The sequence below is a fragment of the Montipora capricornis genome, chromosome 3 (assembly GCF_036669925.1).
Source record: "Montipora capricornis isolate CH-2021 chromosome 3, ASM3666992v2, whole genome shotgun sequence".
Taxonomy (NCBI): domain Eukaryota; kingdom Metazoa; phylum Cnidaria; class Anthozoa; order Scleractinia; family Acroporidae; genus Montipora; species Montipora capricornis.
In genome coordinates, this window is record NC_090885.1 from 59,491,045 (window position 1) to 59,510,765 (window position 19,721).

Below are 19,721 nucleotides of genomic sequence, written 5' to 3' on the forward strand. Positions count from 1 at the left end.
TGCCCTTCATCATGAAAGAGGTCTACAAAAGCCTTTTCAGCACCACTGAATACCAAAGCAAAACATTTTACCTTCCGCTATTCGCGTGCTACCTGTTATTAGTTTTATCGAATTACCCAATTTTCTCAATTCATTTTGCCACAACGTTATCAATTTACAAAGAGATAACAAGGACAGGCCTTCTAGCGTCGAGTATCATCGAGGAAGACCAAACTTGAGTCCATTCGTTCGCAGGTTATTTTTTGTGATCCTTCAGGGTCATGTTTACACAAGTTTGATTTCCATATCGAATATATTTACGTTTCAATTACAACCTTCACACAATTCTGACAATTGTAATGTATTTATTGCGTTCATGAGCCCGAAGATCAAATGGCATCGCTTATATGAGTGGGCAATCTGATATTAGTAAATGCGCTGACCAGTTAAGTTATCGTTAACAACAAAATGGCGACTACGTTCGGTTGGAAACGAAAACTTCCTCAAAATGTTGCAAGAAAAAGAGCTCCCCTATTTGATGATAGCAATCAGATTGCAGAAAACGATGAAAATGGACCATATGAAGAGGACTGGCGTGTTCTTTTGGTAAAGAGAAGCGGAATACTTAGTATCGAAGACAGCCTAATTAAAAGTAAGAGGCTTGAAGACGAAGGAGTTTCTCTTGCAGAAGAACAACGGTAAGCTAGACATGTGTTAAGCACATCATATTTATGTACCATTCGCTTGTACAATATTTTTAGTACATTACTGGTTACTTAAAGCTTAATCTAGCTCAGCTGTAAATCTGTTCTTGTTAAGCTACGGCTGTTTTCTTATGAGAATTTAGTTTAGTCTGATGCATGCACTGACGCTGTAAGGTCTCAGTGGTTTTCTATGGTTGCAGACAGGTTGCCATGTTTGGAAAGCACATATTAACAGTCTATAATTCGCTGATCATGTATCATTTACGTATCGTGTATTTGGTATTTGGATATGCTCAAATGCAATTTAATACCGATGTTTCTCTTCATTTTAAAATATGCCAACCAGAACCTAATTTGCTGTTGAAACAATGATTTCTTTTCTCTGGTGCGCCTTTCCAGTCAATCTTCAAACAGCTTGATTGTGTAATGCATGTATTACATTTCTGTTGTGAAATTTCTATTTCCTTTCAATATGCTTTTTTATTTTACTTTGGTATATTTTACATCTCTTCCCATAAATTTAAATATAAGTGTTAAGCACATTTATTATTTTTTGTCCTTTTTAGATTTAAGGACTATTTGAGACCCTGCGTACTTGTAGACCAATAAGTACTCATCAGTTTGAAATAGTATTTTTAGGGTAGTCCATCAGGGTAGTCAATGGTCTAGGGGATAGTGTTTTGTCCACCACCCAGAAATTGAAACAAAAATGCTAAGCCAGAGCAAAGTTAAACCAACAACGTGGAACGGTTTATTTATGGCATTTTCACACTATGGCACGTAGATAAACAGGAAATCAACCTGTTCATTGCACAAACTAACAACTTCAAGCTAACTATAAAGTTACTTGTTTAAATTTCAGAAAAGGAGATCTCTTTCCTAGAACGACAACAGTATACAAAGGAAAACGATTTGAAAAAGAATCTATTCTCCATATCAAAACATATCATCAGCCGACCGAAACCTTGCAATACACGGATTGAAGCGATCATGTGTTGCATACTTAATTAGAATGAAAACAAAATTACAGCACAAATATAAATACACATAGAAAACGAATATAAAATAAAAGGAGCCAAACAAAATAATACATGTGCTTAACACATATTTAAATTATTGACAGAAAAGGCATGCCATACTTTTCTTCCGTGGTTGGCAAATTTGAATGTGAAAAGAAATGTGACATTAATGTTTGTAAACAAGAGATATAGATAAATGACAGTGAAATGGGAAAGAAATATTTCAAATCAAGGAAAACATTTGGACAAGTCAAGCTTCAGTCTTTAGTGGCAGTCTAAAACACACATCACAGGTCAGTGTACAATTTGTCACTGTGCCACAGATAAATAAAGGGAACCTTTTGGCTTAGTTGTTCATCAGTAGAGCAGGGACTTCTAGTCTTGATCTGTGGAATGAGGCCTGTGTTTTAGACCTGCCTTGTCTTTAGCGTTGCTGACTTTGAATTCCTCTGAACCTGGTGTAGTACTCTAGCCACTGGAAAATGGTGTCTCTAGCTGAAAAAAGCCACGAGATTTACTTTACAAATTCACATCATGTTTGTTTTTCTTAACACAGTTGGACCTCGATTACCCAGACTTCTTCTCTGATCCCAATTTTGTCATGAATATTTATTAGTCATGATCAAGATCCATAGCCATATTCTTTTCAAACTACAGCATTGAAAAGTGAAGTAAAGGCGAGTTTGTTTCGCTTGCAAAAGCAAAAGCAGCGCTTGCACCCTTCTTAACAAATGAAGAACTTTCGAATGAGTTCTGATTGGCTTAGAGTTGCTTTGTTGCTGAGTGAAATTTCACGCTCTATTGGCTCGTTCAGTGGGGTATGCAAAATAAACAAGCTCTACTGCATCAGGAATGTTTATTCATGATCATAATGTCCTTGAAGCGTATGCAATCTGTTCTTTCAATAAAAGATAAAACAGTCTATAATTTTGCAATTAGAGGAAGGAGAAAAATCTAACAATTTGGTAGCTGAATATGGCATTAGTAAGTGGCAGATATCTGATATCTGCAAGAACAAGGAAAAGATCATGAATTTTGCAGACATGTGGACATGTTGTATTCACATTGGACAGTGAAGGTGTAGACCATATTGTTTTCCAAACAATTTGCAAATGTTTTGTTTCACGATTAAATGTTGCTTTCTTAATATAATCAGTTTTTGTTCTTCATTGATATTCATAATCTCGATTATCCGGACCCAAGATTATCTCGACTATTTTGTCTAGTCCCAACGAGTCCGTATAATCGAGGTTCGACTGTAATTATTGTAGGTGTTATAATATTAAAATTTGAACTGTAATTTAAGGTACTGGGAAGCCATCACAAGATGGAATGAAGCAATAGCGTTAACACCAAAAAATGAGAAACTTTATGAAATGAAGTCACAGGTAAAACAGAATTTATTTTACCATCCAAGCAAGGTAGTAGGGGGCTGAAGAAGTTATGATGTTGAAGAGAACACAATCTCCAAAAAATTTGCCTTATAGTACATAACCTGTACATTCTGATCAACTTGGAAAATATTGGGATATTATTGCATAATGGTTACATTCTCTGCTGACATTCCCATTTTCATCATCATCCTTGCATAAGCTCCTTAACAGCACATCTTTGATGCATCTGCATTATTTAACATGACTCTTGAACATTTAGGACAATATCAATGTTCTTTTTAATGTAAGTCTTCGTTGAGATTTTGAGACAGGGAAATAATAATAATAATAACTTCATTTGATTGTTGTAATGTTATAGCAGTCCACAGGTAGACCACTAATTGGGACACTGACTAAAATGCATCAAGTAATAATAAGATAAATATTGTACACATAAGAAGTCCTAAATTACACAGTAATTATAATAATAAAAACTATTGATTAACTGTTAACTATTAATAGCCAAAATAGATGATCAATTCTAAGATTTCTTAATTAATTACATAAAATGCATTCTGGACAATAATTGGAAAATTAAACGAGACTTACCTGTAAGTTGAAGTTTGATTGAGATTCTATCACATGACATCAGAAGGCGAGAGATCACATGAGATAGCTCGGCGCTTGCGCAAGTCATAATTAAAAGCCATGTACAGGGTGCATCTAAAATAGTAGGCAGGCTGAAAAAGCCAAGTGCCGTAAGAGACCGGCAACCAAAAGTGCCAAAGAGAGGGTGGGTGTGATAGTGGAGGGCATGTGATCTCTCGCCTTCTGATGTCATGTGATAGAATCTCAATCAAACTTCAATTTACAGGTAAGTCTCGTTTAATTTTCCAATTCTATCACATGACCAGAAGGCAGAGATCCCATGAGACTTTAAAGCGTAGATGCACCCATACGACATGCACTCGAACAAGAGGCATGAAAGCCACACAAAAGTAAGAGGGTGAGCATAAACAAGGATAACCATGTTTGTAATATATTGTCTAACAGTAACAAAATGAGCAACGTAGCACATGCACTATTCCGAAAAACATATCAAAGCTTTCACTGGTCAAGGATTGCGGAAGCAAGGCTGTTTCCTTGAATAACCGGTTTGTTGTAATATTTACGGAAGGTCGCGGCAGACTTCCAGCCTGCCTTTGCCATGATCTCATGGACAGGGACGTCCTTTTCATTAGCTTTGGAAACGGATGCTGACCTAGTGCTATGTGCCGTGAATACCTTTGTATCAATACCACAAAATCTAAGAGTGTCCTTAGTCCACCTAGAGACCGTGTCCCTAGATACAGGTTTATGGGGCCTAACATAACTAATAAACAGTTTTGTTTCGTTATTGCGCAAAGCCTTGGTCTTGTTGATGTATGCTTTCAGACAAGTCAAAGGGCAAATTGTACTGTCTGGCTCATAGGTAGCAATGTCAATCCTCGTGTGTGGGCTACTGGGGGTACTGGTCTTGACATGCTCAGCGACGTCAAAGGAATAATTATCCTCCTCCATGGTAAGATGCTGTAGATCTAGGTAGTGTATCGATTGCCCTCGTTGACTCGAAACTAAGAGAATTAGCATAAGGACCTTGTGCGTTAAATCCTTTAAAGACAGTTTTTCATTGGGGTATAAAGAAGATAAATGTTTTAAAACCACTGAAACATCCCAAATTTTGTCATATTTAGGTTTGGGTCTACGCGATTCAAAGACCCCTTTCATAAACCGGGTAACAATATGGTTGCTACCAAAGCTCCCCTCCCCGTCTATCGTAACAATGGTAGATAAGGCAGAGCGAGCAGTGTTAAGGGTTGAGTAGCTAAGCCCTTGATTAAATAGCCCCAAGAGAAATTGAAGGGCGTCGCTCAGTGGTGGTGAATAACAATTAATTTTCCGTTCACGACAAAATGCCATCCATTTTTTAACGTATGTGGCATACTGTTTTTTAGTGCCTTTCCTCCAGGATGCCATGAGAATGTCGGTAACCTCCTCTGGAAAATGGTAATGACTGAAGGATTCCCTGACACAGGACATACCATCAGATGAAGATTCCTGTGTAGTGGATGTGGGCCACTGCGGGAGGGGTGGTGTAGAAGATCTGGTCGTGGAAGCAGGATCCAGGGCTGGTCGCACAAATGTCGTAGGAAACCACGTTTGAGTTGGCCAAAGTGGGGCGATTAGTACAGCCTGTGCTCGGTCTTGACTGATCTTCTGAAGGCATCTTGGAAGAAGGCTAAAGGGTGGAAAAGCATAAAATTTGTGCCCATTCCAATTCATAGTAAATGCGTCTACGTGTGCACTGTTAGGGTCTGCTTGCCATGAGCAGTAACTACTGATCTGATAGTTTAAGCGGCTTGCAAACAAGTCGAAATCGAGGCCGGGGTGGCGCAACAGGATCCTGTAAAACGAGTGTTTGTTTAACATCCACTCGTGATTATCTGAGAACACGCGTGATTTCTCATCAGCCCCAGTGTTCAGCCGACCAGGTATGTGCACAGCTGAGAGCCAAATATCTCGTGATATGCACCATTCCCAAATTTGAACAGCTAGCTGGTTAAGTTCCTTGGATTTTGATCCCCCCATATTGTTGATATAAGCGAGGGCTGTGGTATTGTCGATCTGAATTTGGATGTGGCAGTTGTTCATATGGCTACAAAAACACTTAAACGCAAAAAAGGCTGCAAGTAATTCCAATATGTTTATATGGTATTCAGCTTCCGAATGGGTCCATCTCCCCTCCGTCTTCTGACTGCCAAAAACAGCTCCCCACCCCAATGTTGATGCGTCGGACTGAATTGAAGTGCTGGGGTGGTCGCGTAGGATATCTCGTTTGAGAGTTACGGCATTATCACGCCACCACTGAATTTCTGTTAGAGCGGGAGGGGATAATTGCATTTTCCCCCCGTAATCGCCCTTGTTTGCTATGAGTGCGAGATATTTATCCCGCTCTAGGTGGCGATAGTGAAGTGGTCCATACTGAGCACCGGGAAAATTGGACACCAGAATACCGATAACCTCTGCGACCTGTCTTATTGTGGGCATTTGTGTTTTTAAGAGCGTAGCGCAGACAGACAGAATCCGTTGAACTTTTTCCCCTGTAGGCGTAACTGTCATAGCAATAGAATCCAGTACAAACCCTAGGAAAGTTAATTTCTGAGAGGGTACGAAGACCAATTTGTCTGGATGGATATGAAACCCTAATTTGGTAAACAGCATGATAGTGTCGATGACATTTTTATGACATTCCGCAAAGGTGTCGCCCTGTAGATAAGAATCGTCATTATACCCTGAATTGAGATGTCCCATGCTGCGTAGGGTGGCATACACAGGTTTCAATAGTTTAGTAAATATGCGCGGGGCACTAGCTAGGCCATTAGGCAAACAGGTATATTTGTGGAAAACACCGTCAAAACAGAACTTTAAGTATTTCTGGTGAGATGGGTGGATAGGAACGGTATAATACGCGTCCTTTAAGTCCACCGAAGCCATGAAACAACCTGGTCTCATCATGTTTACAGCAGCCTCTAGAGTATCCATTTTAAAATGATGGTAAGCTATAAATTCGTTACACGCTTTGAGATTAAGAATGGTACGGTGCGTGCCTTCTTTTTTCGGTCGTAAAAATACTGTGGAAATAAATTCCCCTGTCTCCTGTGCCGCCGGAATAATGACCCCTTTAGCGAGAAGTTTATCAATTTCCGCGTTGACAATTGAATGTTGATGACTGTTAAAGATACTAGGTCTGCCGCAATGTTGCATGGGTGCAACACTGTCTTTAAATTCAAGTTTAACTCCAGTAACTATCTGAAGAATAGTAGGGTCAGTAGTGGTCGCTTCCCACTGCGGCAAAAAATGCTTGAGCTCTCCGGCTTGGAAACTAGTTTGTGATTTTACCAAGCTATGTACAATGTCAATAGACGAAGATGTCATGTTTGCATTACATACCTCAGACACCTTCATTGGCGCTGGCTGGTTTCGCCGTCCTTTTTCTTTCTCGGCGGCTTTGAGAAGCGACTTTTGCCTAAAAAATCACAGGATTTTCCTCTAGGGTAAGGCTGGAATCTTCGCTGGCTCGAGCCATATGTTGAGCGCCCAGCGTACTTATCGCCACGGGAATTCCCGGAATGTTGAGGGCGAACCCTTTTCGTCAACTTATTGGCCTCTGTGATATCCTTCGCGGGTTTTGACAAATCTCCGAACAGGTACTCTGTGGTGCCATCAACAGTGGACAGGTTTCATAACGCGGCATAGTCTTTATGCATCTCTTTCTTCATGGCCAGGCGTCGGGAGTGATTCACCTCGGGGTTGTATTGAAGTGCCATTGCAACAGCATCTGTCAACAAGGTGATCAGTTCTTTCTTTGTCTTGGCTGTACTTTCCCAGCGCCAAATCGGCGCGCTTTTGTCATGGCTGTAATGGCGCCGATAAGAGTGTTTTGTCCCTTCTGCGATCGGACATCTTGAGCTTTCATGGTAGTCGAAAGTTGGCTCCAGATTGAGGGGTTCACTTTCGGGGTTCGCAGACCCTTGACATTTTCTGGACGAGAATATTTGTCCAGTTTGACCTTGAGCTTCTCGTCCCCCATCTTTTCTGACAAAAGATTATTAAAAATAGCCGCCAGACCTTCGTGAAGGGGCGGAGAAGTCTTCTCGCTTACTGTTAAGTCCTGCGCGAGTTCCTTCAAGAGGTCTTCGCCCGGCATAGCCTCGTCATTGGCACCTTTGCCCGCAGAGGCGAGGAGCGCGGATAAATTCGCATCCATGTCCGCAGATTTGGCGGGCCCGTCATTAGAGGCGGTTTCACCGTCCTCATCGGAGTCGTCGTGCCCGTTCAGGAGCACTGAGCTTACATTCTCGTTCAAGTTCGTCAGCTGGCTCAGAACTGGAGCCATGGCAGCTTTGAAGATATCCGCGAAAGCGTTTGCTGAAGGCATATTCTGGGCGCCTCTGTTCGTTGACGTTTCAGGGGCGCGCTCGTCAGTTGTGTGGTCTTCGTGATCGGACATAATCACACTGAATTATTGGCACCCAACTACGTTAGAGCCTAAGCTGGGTTCCAACTAAGGCTAACTACGTTAACCTCTCCGGCAATTTGTGTCAGAAAAGGTTTTTAGTGTAGAAAAACCAAGCTCCAAGAATTTGTATGACGTACCGCGTTAAGCGCAAATCGTGCAATGACTTGCGCAAGCGCCGTGCTATCTCATGGGATCTCTGCCTTCTGGTCATGTGATAGAATTATTATTATCTACTAGAAAAGCAATAGTAAGCTATGGAATTTGTCTCAAGACCTTGGATTCATATCCAAATATTTGTTGTAGGTCATTTTGTTCCTTAGGTTAATTTGCAACCAACTAAGTCATTTTGTTTCAACCTAGGTTATTATGAACTGTCTAAAAAAGGGTTTCCCTTTTTTTGGGGGATGTAATTTAAAAAAATGGGGCCTGGATTTTTAGGGGGAATAAAAAAGAAAACACCTTTCTCCAAGTTGTTAAGCTATTTCCAAGCCTTCATGACAACCACCATTTCGCACATGCGTAAATGATATAAAGTGAGACTTAATAGTCAAATATTGTACCAAGTTTATTTACATCGCTATGCAAAATACACCAGGATCAACGCATCATTTCTAGTCATGATAACAAACCGATTTTCGCCGCAAACACAGCAATCCCACAGTGAAAAAAAGATGGTGGCATGGGCAAATAGAACAACAAAAGATAACCTTTGCAGTTGAATCAAAGAAAAGAACTCGTCTCCGAACCACTGGTGTCATCATCTTGGAGAAACCGCTTGTAAAAAAAAACACATAACCATTCACAGAACAATTGGCAAAATGCAGTATGAAGTGGTTTTCCGAATCTCTAGGAGAAAAGAAATTAAAAAGCCACAAATGAGTGGACAAGTCACAACTAACTCACATGCAGAGCAGGAAAATGGAGAATAATTTGAAAAAGTGGCAGGATGAGCCTGACATTAAAGGAGAGCGGTGTCTGACACTTGCCAACCGCAGACCGCGGACTGCAGACTAGCCCTGGATCACCGTTATTGAAAGCTAACCTCTCAAAAATGGATCCTGAGGCTTAAATACTGTTTATCAGCACTATTTGAAATGGGTGTTTAGCTTAAATACTGCTTATCAGCGCTATTTGCAGGCAGCCAGCAGTCTGCCTTTTGCAGTTATCATACACCAGAAAGGGAAGAAGAAAAAGAAGAAGTTTGAACTTCAGGATTATGTGTCGTGGAAAATTAATAAAATGGAAAAGGAAACGCCCCTTCATCCAAATGTGCTACTTGCTCAAATTGAAGAACTTGAAGGGGACTGTGCCAAAATAATCACAAAATTTGGATTTATCACTACAAGCAGACTCAGCAAAATTGAAAAAAAAGAAAAGGAAATATCTTATTTCATAATTCAAAAGAAATAACACTTACAAGAGCCTACAAAATAGCTAATCAATAGGATATGAAACCCTTTTCCCTGACTTTTCAAAGTTTGTTTTTACTTGCCTTTGATTATTGCGAATTCAAAGTAAGCAAAAGATAGAGGGAATAACTAAACAAATTAAAAATCAACAAGACATCATGTATGTTTCAGTTCTTTTATTCCTTGGACGATAATTCAATATTGTTGCCCTCTACCATCCTAAGGAGATTCATCAATGAACAATGTCCTAAAAATCTCTGAGAAAGGAAAGTAGAATCGGTTATCATGCACTGTATGCCTGCCTAACCCTAACCCTAATGCTAACCATTTAAAATCAGTGCCTAGACTTAACAACCATTGGGGTTTTATAAAATACTCATGAAAATCTAAGCTGCACTAAGTTTATCCCCTTTCCTCTAGGACCAATTTACTAACCAATATTTTACACATACTTACTAATAATTGATGGGTTTTTATTGATGTTTCCTACTATCAATTTCAACCTAGGTTGAAACAAAATGACCTAGGTTAAAACAAAATGACCTAGTTTGGTTGCAATTAACCTAAGGAACAAAATGACCGGCAACATATTCTACATTTTACCTTTTACGTGTTCCAGCAAAGTCCTGTTTGACATCTGGCTGATTCTGGCGTCATACACCATAAGGCTTTTTTAACAACATCACGCCAAGCCGGCGAACAGGACAGCCAAACACCAGAGACTCCACCATCCCCTACTCTTCTCGAACAGTGTGTGGGTTCTTCAACGTCCCACTTATGAACTTGTGAACATGGGAGATATTTGTGAGATGGGGCCTGCGGTTTATTATTGTAGCCCTTATCCAAGAAGACTTGAAAGTCGAGCCATTTGCAGATGATCTTACAAAAGCAACACTTTTTCCCAGCAAACTGCAATTGGAAAGAAAAACAGAAGCTCTGTGAAGACCACAAAATAATGGTTGAATTACGGTTGAATTATGGTCAAATTTTCGAGAAAAAAAAGCATTTCATTTTGCTTCATCATTTTTCTAAAATGTTAGTTTGGAAAGTGCACTTTACAAGATTTCAAAATGGTATATAATCTTGAAGTGTTCGTTATGCAATAGCAGGCTGCTGCAATTGAATGCAGAATTTTTCTTTTTGAAGTGGTTCACTCGTTATTAAAAATCAAGTAAATCGTTGAGCGAAGCAAGAAAAAACCAAAGACAATCTTCATCACGAAACCAGGCTTCTTTTAGAAGGTTAAGCCGGTGATAGCTACGATGAGAAGATGCGGCATATTTTTTAACTGGGCGGAAAGGAGCGTGTTGAGATTTTTAAGAGTAAGACTATTGGCAGTTATGGGCGTTACTGATCCAGTAACGACAGGAAATCGTGGAAAACTCAAGTGTGAACGGGATTCGAACCCACGACTTCTTCGCTACCGATGCATTACTTAACAATAGAGCTGTCAAGCGAACTGGGAGCTCTTCATGTTGTGAGTTCGTAATAAACCTGAAGTGGATGTGGATATGAAGAGAAAAAAAACAGCATGTTAAGATTTTGGTGGATGTGTAATAGAGCGGTTTTCGAATGAGTGTCGTAAAACCAAAACCAAAGTAATTACTTTGGCCAATCAAAAAGGACGGAGATAATCCAGTAAACCAATCAAAACTCGAAGTAATTAAATGTAGCCGACACAAAGCGCGGAAAAATGTGCACGCGCAAGCCACGATTGGTTTTGGTTTCACCTCTGATTGGTTAAAAAAGTGGCGCGAGAACTTTGAATCAATCACTGAGTGAAGTAATCAAACCAAAGTAATTATCTAATTACTTTCGACACTCAACTGAAAACCACTCTAAAGTGAAGATAATGCAACAAAGAGAAAATGTTCTCTTAAATTAACTCCTACCCTTGCTGTTTGGCTCCCGAATTTAACATCCAAATCTTGTAGAAGAGGGTGCAGTCTAATGGTTGTCACGTGTTGTGGTGGCCAGTCCAAACTTGGTTCCCACTAGCCTTTGTGCGCAGACGTATTTCCGGCGGCCGTTTCTCTCCCCCAAAAAGGGGAGCTCAAGCTGCCAAACGATTTCTGTGACGTAGAAATTATCCACCAATCACAGTTTAACTCTAGAAATTCCAGAACTAACTCGCAGGATTCGTCCGCGGCGGCCACGTATTCTCGTGGAGAAACAATGGCGGACACAGTGGAATACGCGTTCAAAAAGGTTTGCAATGTTTTTGGTTTTGACAGTTTGAATGCTGTACCGGGAGGAGTGTATCAGTACATCGTTCAAGAGAAGAAGGATATTTTTTTCAATCTGCTAACGGGTTTCGGAAAGGGAATTTAGGCGAAATAGTTAATCTTTTGTCGGGCTGTTAAGCGGAATCACGTCGATATTTTTTTCGTCAGTTGACTGCTAGCACGAATATACCAACGGCAAAGCCTGCTAAATTAGCGACTTTCCAAAACCCCTTAGCAGATTGACAAAAACATCCTTCTCCTCTTTCAAAGAACGATGTAGTTGATGTACTCCTTCTAGTGCGTATTCAAACTGTCAAATCCAAATACATTGCAAACCCTTTTGAACGCGTGTTCCACTGTGTCCGCCCTTGTTTCTCCATGAGAATACGTGGCCGCCGCGCACGACTCCTGCGAGTTCGTTCGGGATTTTTTAGAGTTACACTGTGATTGGTGGATAATGTCTAAGTCACAGAAAAAAAAGCTAGGCTAGGCTCCACCAGCAACTTTATTGAATGCAGTAAGAGATTTACAGCCCTTTTTCTCTTGAAAAATAGTTTCAAGAACATCAACTGTTTAAGGTGATAGTGAACTAAAATGATTTATGTCCAAGGTACTTTTGGAGCTACACGAGTTATTTCCTGCCATAGAAGCTGCGGAGAAAGCTGTTTCACTCAACTCTCACTGGTTTGTCGCGCATCAGACACTTGGGCGCGCACAGATGGGATATGGCGACGTTGAAATGGCAAGTATCACTGTTATCAAAAAGCTCATAGTTCCATTGAAATAACGTGGTTGTTTTTAAGCAAACTTTAGGGCAGCACAAGGGTCAGTTTTTTTCCTGAGCATGCGCATCAGGCTTGAAGATGTTTTAAGTCCATGTGCGCAGAGCGTAAATTCGTTGTTGCGCTCCATTCTCGTCACCAGGAGCTTCAATCATTTCAATCAGCGCCCTAGGTAAGGTGAAAGGTAAAGTCTGCTACGAGCCTAGAGGGCCCATCAGGCCGGCGCTTATCTCCGGTTTCTGCAGCATGAAGCGCCCTAGACGGACTAGTAATAGTTGACACTTACAGCTGCCCCAGGTTCGAAGTGTTAATTAATTCAGATCCCTTTCTCAGAAAGATATGTGTGTGCTGAGCTTCCTAAGAGTTTCTTTCGCGATATAAATTAAACTTAAAGGGAATCCACGAGACCTGTGAAGGAAATCGTCTTGCTTTAGGGTAGTTGAGTCGTTCAGCTACGACGCCCGAATGTTTTGAATACGTTTGGCACTTATCTGGACAATTTAAGCACTCTTCATGTATCATATATGTTTATTTACCCTCGGCTTTTAGAGTAGCTTGATGTAGCTAGTATCTCCGATCATTTACCCTCCCAACCATGATATACGACAGAAGACAGACCACAACACCGGGAACTACTTGCCCTACTCTTTGAGAATAGTGTGTGGGTTCTTTTACGTCCCACAGGATTACAAACATTGAAGGGTTGTGAGACGGGGCCAACGGTTTATTGTCCTTATTCGAGAAGACTAGAGAGTCTAACCATTTGCAGATGTAATTACAAAGGCAGCACTTTCTCCTCAGCTCGGTGCTCAACCAACTGAGCCACCGGTGCGCGGTTAACTTCGCTCTTTCGTCTATGGCAAAATAAATACATTTATTTGATTGATGGACGTCCCCTCTTCATTGCGCTTTGATTGGAACCGGTGGGAGGTTGTAATTCTCGGTGCTGGCCTAAAGAATCGTGGCCTCTTTGAAATCGAACGTGTCTCTTACGAATGCAAGTTTCTAAGTTGTGACCACGCGCCCTAGGCTTGAAGATCTTTTTTTTATGTGCGCAAAAGTAAAGTCTGTTTACGAGCCAAGTGGCCCATCAGAGCCGGAGCTTATCCCGGTTTCTGTGGCATGAAGCAACAAGGAGCATTTCTACTCCCCCCTGGATCGGATGCCAGTTTATGGCAGGGTTACCCCAGCATTTTCGCCGGTACCCATTTATACACCTGGGTGGAGAGAGGCACTCTGGGAGTAAAGTGTCTTGCCTAAGAACACAACACAATGCCCCCGGCCAGGACCCAAACCCGGACCACTCGATCCAAAGTCGAGCACACTAACCATGAGGCCACCGCGCATGCTCAGAAAATTTTTTAGTTCAATCTTCTTTTCAACTATAAAAACCTGCGATAAAACATATCTAAACATTCTTAAAAATACTAAAAACCTGGTTAAAAACGTCTTTCTTCATATTTTATTTTTACTATTATCATTTTTTTTGTCAGGGTGTAAAGAGTTTCTCCAGAGCAGTTCATCTGCAACCAGGTGACTTAGAGGTGAGAATTTATACTTTTCAAGTTCAAACTCCGCAGCCGAGAGATGGGTGGATAGGTATCCCAAAGATTCCTCTTTAGGCTTCATGCCGAAAAATAAAGGCAATACAATGAACTCCTAAATCATTATTTTAAAATTAGAAAGTTATCTACTTCAGTACGCCAAGAACTCGTCATGTATAACCCTGCTAAAATCAACAAGCTTTTTATCGATCCAGATCTCCACAGTATACACTTTATTCCAAAATGGCCGTCATTTTAGTATTCTTTTGTTTCCATGCAAATTGGCCCTTATGGCCTCGCTTGCAAACGTAAAATTCAGAAGAATATTTAACCTTGAACGAGGCCATAAGGGTCAATTTGCATGGAAACAAAAGAATACTAAAATGGCGGCCATATTGGAATAAGGTGTGCATGTTCTGATGAAAAGATGAATTCGTCCTTTTCAAAGATAAGAGAAATGGCTTCGCCGAGATCTCCTCTGCCGGCTCAAATATAATAAGGACCTTTAGATCAGAAGACGAGGACGACTACGACTAAGAGTTTTCCGTTCTGAGCACGCGCCCTTCGAAAAATGTCGGCCTCCAAATCTTATGCGCATGCTCAGTACGGAAAACTCGAACTCGTATTCGTCTTCGTCCTCCAATCTAAAGGTCACTAATTTGTGGCTACTCAAACTCCGAATATCCTTTGCTATCCACCTTCGAGCAACTCGCGCGGACTCGCGCGGGATTTGCGCCCGAAAATACTGTAATCGTTGCGGAAGTAAATGAGGTAAAATGATCTTTTTGTGCTATATTATCTCACTGTTTTAGTATATACTAAAGCTACTATTCATGTCAGTGTCGGTGAATAGTTGTTAAAGGAAACCTCCACTAAAACAAGAATACAACTTCAAAATATTTAACATAATGTTTACAATAAAAATTGTTCAAACGTTTTCTAATGGAATCGTTTGTATCCGAGATAAATGAATTTCAAAAACGATTGTTTTGGTTTTCAAATTTCCTGGGCGCCGCCATCTTGAATAATTGTGACGTCTAGTATGGTTGCTCTTTTGTATTTTCACAAAGAGCTTTTGTTTTAAAACAATAGGGCAACCATGACACGTCACAATTATTCAAGATGGCGGCGCCCGGGAAATTTAAAAACCAAAACAAGCGTTTTTGAAATTCATTTATTTCGGATACAAACGATTCCATTGGAAAACGCTCGAACAATTTTGATTGAGAGCATTATGTTAACTATTTTAAAGATATATTCCTGTTTTAGTGGAGGTTCCCTTTAAGTATTCACTGTACTCGGTATGTTCCCAACAGCAATCAGTGTGGGAAGCTGCTTTCAACCCCGCCCACTGAAGATGCCTCTGAGATACTGAATATATGAAAATTTGTTAGATTTGAGCTGCAGTTACGTAATTCGTATATGTAATGGGACTACATGCTGTCCAATTTGGAAATAATTGGTTGAGAAAAATTTTGAGGACTGGCAGTCCAAATTGGACAAGCATGTACGGGTAATCCTGAAACGTATTAATTATAAAGCTTCCAAAAACGGTTTGTTCTCACTTCTAGAGACGGTTAGTTTAAAAATATGAGAGAAACCACTGTCCTGGCGAGCGAAATGTTCACTTCCGGTGTCCTTTCTGTGGCTCAACAACGTCGCGTGCTTAAGCTCCCTAATAGGTGCAACCTGATTGGCCAATACTTGGTTCTTTTATTTATCTTGACATTTGATTGCTTGATGGAAAGTACATTCTTGGACGCTTTGTTCAAAGCTGAAGAAAACGTTACAGCAAAGACTATTCAATTTATTTTAAATTTGGACAGTTGGCAAAAATTAATAAAAAATATATCTGTTGGCAATATTGGATTTTGATTCAGCTATATAAATGTAAGTGAAAACGATCATCGCAGTTAATTAATCAACTTGAGAAGGTTTGTGCTTAGCTGTTTCCTGTCATAGTTTGCATTATTTGAACTAATATCTTGCAAAAGTGGTAGCGCTATCCACCGAATACGTCACTAGCCAACAGAGAACCGCTGTGTGATATAAAGCTTTTTCCAAAGGCAGTGTTGGGGCGCTCCAAGTAAACCTTTTCCAGATACCAGAGAAAAAATTGCCTCTGTTTTCTCAACGAAATGATCTATAAAATGAATCATACATTGAACGGCGGATATGAAATCAAAGGAAGGTATGATCCCCGCAGTTATGAAACTAACTGCGAGGATTATAGCTTCAGTTGATTTCATATCCGCAGTACAATATAATTTTTTATGGTTCATTTCATATATCATTTCGTTCATTGATTCATTCATCACGGGAACATGGGAACCCACAAATGACCAGCTCACAACATCAGTGGCTTCAAAGCTCAGTTGGTTAGAGCGTCGCACCGGTATCGCGAGGTCACGGGTTCAAACCCCGTTGAAGTCCTGAAATTTTCAGGCTTCTCTACGCAATTCATAAAATATGAATTGCGTTTATAACTACTGCGAGTATCATATCTTCACTTGATCTGTTTGCTCTGGAAGTAAATTACGAGTCATCCCAAGATGAAGAACTAAGAGGGGAATTGAAAGTCTCTACAAAGTGCGCAATTCTCTTTTTCTTTTACTTTGATTGACCTTCACGCGGTCATCAACTGCGTTTCTTGAAAGAACATCGAGTTCGGAAAGACTACTTTTTCTTCCCTTCCTCTCCCTACTTCCTTTATCTCGAGAATATCCCACCCCCTTGGTATAGCAATTTTTTTCTCTATTCCCAACCTTCCTCTGCTTCAAAAATTCAACATGACTCTCGAACGTTTGGGGAGGAAGTAAAATCGATTACTGTTTTGTTGAAATACGCTGAACTGATATCATTGTTCATGCACAAGTATTGTTCATCAGAGCTGAGTGCACAATTTCTCGAGCCAGACTTTTGCTCAATGACTGAATGGGTTGGTACTTCTTTTTGCAATTAGACCTCTTGGATTTTTCCTTAGTTTGCCAGACGGAGTGGTAACAGATAATTGATAATTTAGTTACTACACACGGAAATTAACATTTGATTCATCCAGTGGTCATCCAACTAATGGCAACATTCCTTTACAACTATTGCCGCAATTTCACGAACGCGTGAACGAGCTTTGCAATCTTTCTTCTGCACGCTTATAGAGATGCAATCTCAACCTCTTTCTTTAACAAAGGCACCGTAAATTAAAGATGATGATAATAATTATAGTAATAATCATCATCATCATCATCATCATCATCATCATCATTATTTTCATTATCTTTAATTAAATAAGTTTTAATTTTAATTTTTATATAATTGTAATAATTATACGAATTATTATAATTATAATTATAATTAAAGCTAAGTGATAGTTAGTTGGTTGAGGAGCAACACGGACCCGAGGAAAACGGCATCAATCTTTTCGCTACAAGAGCGTGGAAGAAACCGAGAGGACTAATAGAGCAAGACAAATGCCGACTATGTCACTGGAGAAAGTAAAGAGACAGTGCAACACCTGTTGGTCAAATCGCTGAAACCACCCCCAGATCCGCCTAAGACTGTCCCTTACTCTTCTTTCGTCCTTTCCAAAGCTGACGTAATCCAAAATACTCTCAGAGCTGTAAAAATGTGTGCTTTATTATTAGTTTTCATCGCCTGACGAAGACTAGCAGTAAGCAGTGGAAACGTATTGTCCAGGAATGCACATAATTAGATGAAAAAGCATTAAAGGCAGGGTGAACACACCTTAACACCAACCCGATGTGGCCAACAAATCAAGCATGCGCAAAACCACCTTCAGCCTGCTTTAAAAGTCCACCTTCAACCGACAGGCATTGCGTGCCGCGGAACAATTCCGCAAAAGCTGAAATTCATCCAATTAGATCGCTACGATAAGCAATGCGTATATCCATAACAAAAACAAACGGTCGAAAAGCCTATCGGTTTCACGGAGAGTCTCCTTGCTAAACATCACTGGCATCTGTGAATAAAGGCAATTAATTAATCAATCAAGTAAAGAGAAACAGCTGCAGACAGCTGCAGTTACCCCCACCAAAAATAAGGCTAACCCTGCAATGTTTTACCAACTGAGCTATGAAGTCACGCAGGTTGGAGCGGGTTAATTTGTTGGGCTATGTGTTCCCGTGAAAGGACTTCAAATAAATACATTTCTTTCATCGAGATGTTTAGATGGATGTATTAATTACTGATTTCTTCTATAGATGTGGACAGAGGACTTACACTGGGCTTGGAAACTTCGAGACCAAAAGCGACAAAAGGAAAAGCAGGATGGTAACTGCAACTCTACAGCAACTGAAGAAGAAAAAAAACTTTGGAAAATATATGCAGCAGATATTACAAATGAATTTGCCAATGCCGATGAAGACCAAATTGTTATTTCAGAATGCACTAAACTGCCTCCTGTGAGATGATTGTCGTTTGGTCGTTTCTCGAAACCTCGGCCATCACCCAGGTCGCACAAGAGGATTTTTCGTTATCCTTTGCTGTAAAGGGTCAACCGCATCGTTTGCAAAACTTCGATTTTGGAGAGGGGGTCTCAGTTTTTGTTCTGACAAATGAACGCCTATCATGGCTCCCGGTGCGGGAGGACAGGCCGATGTTTTTGGAAGAACTTCCTTCATTTTTGCTTTGCTCAGCGCATCCACGGTAACTTGATCACAGGAGGTCGCCGAAGCAAAGTTAAGCCTCACACCAGTGCTGAAAGGCGTATTTGAAAGGCAGTGGCTATTCGTACGGGACCCGTACACCGACCTTCATTTGCTATTCGTATTGGAGGCCTCTTAACCCTTTGGCTACTGGAGATTTGGCCGAAAAGCACGTTTTAAAGCTAGTTGAGGGGTTTTTTGGTCACTGTCGTGGTGTTTAAGAGCTAAATCTCCCTACAAACCCGTTTCCAGGTTATACACTCCGCGGCCTTTTCAGCCAGGTGCAAAATAAGCGCTTGCAAAGTTCGGGCATGCGCAGAAAGCTAAATTTCGACAGTTTTTGGGTTTAAAAGTAGCACAACACTTTCGACTTTCACTTTTCGCTTTCTCTCCTTCCCTCTCTTTTCGCTTTCCTTGCCTGAATTTTTTTTTCAACTTGCTGGGCATTTGGTAGGCTTTATTTTGGTGGGAAGAGTTTCTGAGAAACCTTTCATCATCTTAGAATTAGGTGCTCAGAAAGGTAGGTGGGTAATGGAGCAAGCTTTTCATGGAGATTTTCAGGTTAGTGTTACATTGTTTTTTTGGCCGTTTCTCCAGTTTCCTTGACTGAATTGTGCTCATTCTGGTATAGTTTGAAAAATCTCTTCTCCCTGCACAAGTTAGTGGACAAAGCTGTTCCTGAACGTTAAAAGTGATGACGTCACAAGGGGTAGATGGGACCGTGGATAAAGCTGGACGTATTTTGCCAGATAGTAATCAAAGGGTTAAAATGATTATTACAGGTTCTAACCCTAGCCTTGAACGACATAGCCACGTGGTTATTGAAATCTAACCGTTTTAAAATGGGTGCTTAGCCTTAAATGCGAGAAACACAAGTCAGGTCAGATGGCCGGAGACATCGAGACGAAGGAAATATTTCGTGAAATTTAAAACAGGCATCGGTGCCGTTGTAAGATAGCTGAACTG

At 40.5% G+C, this 19,721-nt stretch overlaps 1 protein-coding gene across 1 annotated transcript; it reads left to right on the forward strand.

Moving 5' to 3' along the window:
- The first annotated feature begins 442 nt into the window (after positions 1 to 442).
- Positions 443 to 19,024, forward strand: LOC138043531 (tetratricopeptide repeat protein 33-like). Its single transcript, XM_068889856.1, has 5 exons — positions 443 to 677; positions 3,009 to 3,090; positions 12,379 to 12,510; positions 14,044 to 14,094; positions 18,312 to 19,024. The coding sequence occupies exons 1-5, from the start codon at positions 448 to 450 to the stop codon at positions 18,519 to 18,521; spliced, it is 705 nt and encodes a 234-aa protein (XP_068745957.1). The 5' UTR covers positions 443 to 447; the 3' UTR covers positions 18,522 to 19,024.
- The last annotated feature ends 697 nt before the right edge of the window (positions 19,025 to 19,721 follow it).

Bases quoted from the DNA above. Each gene is read 5' to 3' on its own strand.
- LOC138043531 (XM_068889856.1), top strand. From the start codon at position 448: ATGGCGACTACGTTCGGTTGGAAACGAAAACTTCCTCAAAATGTTGCA. The intron at 678-3,008 runs GTAAGCTAGACA...CTGTAATTTAAG, and splicing joins TCTCTTGCAGAAGAACAACG to GTACTGGGAAGCCATCACAA. The intron at 12,511-14,043 runs GCAAGTATCACT...TTTTTTTGTCAG, and splicing joins GATATGGCGACGTTGAAATG to GGTGTAAAGAGTTTCTCCAG.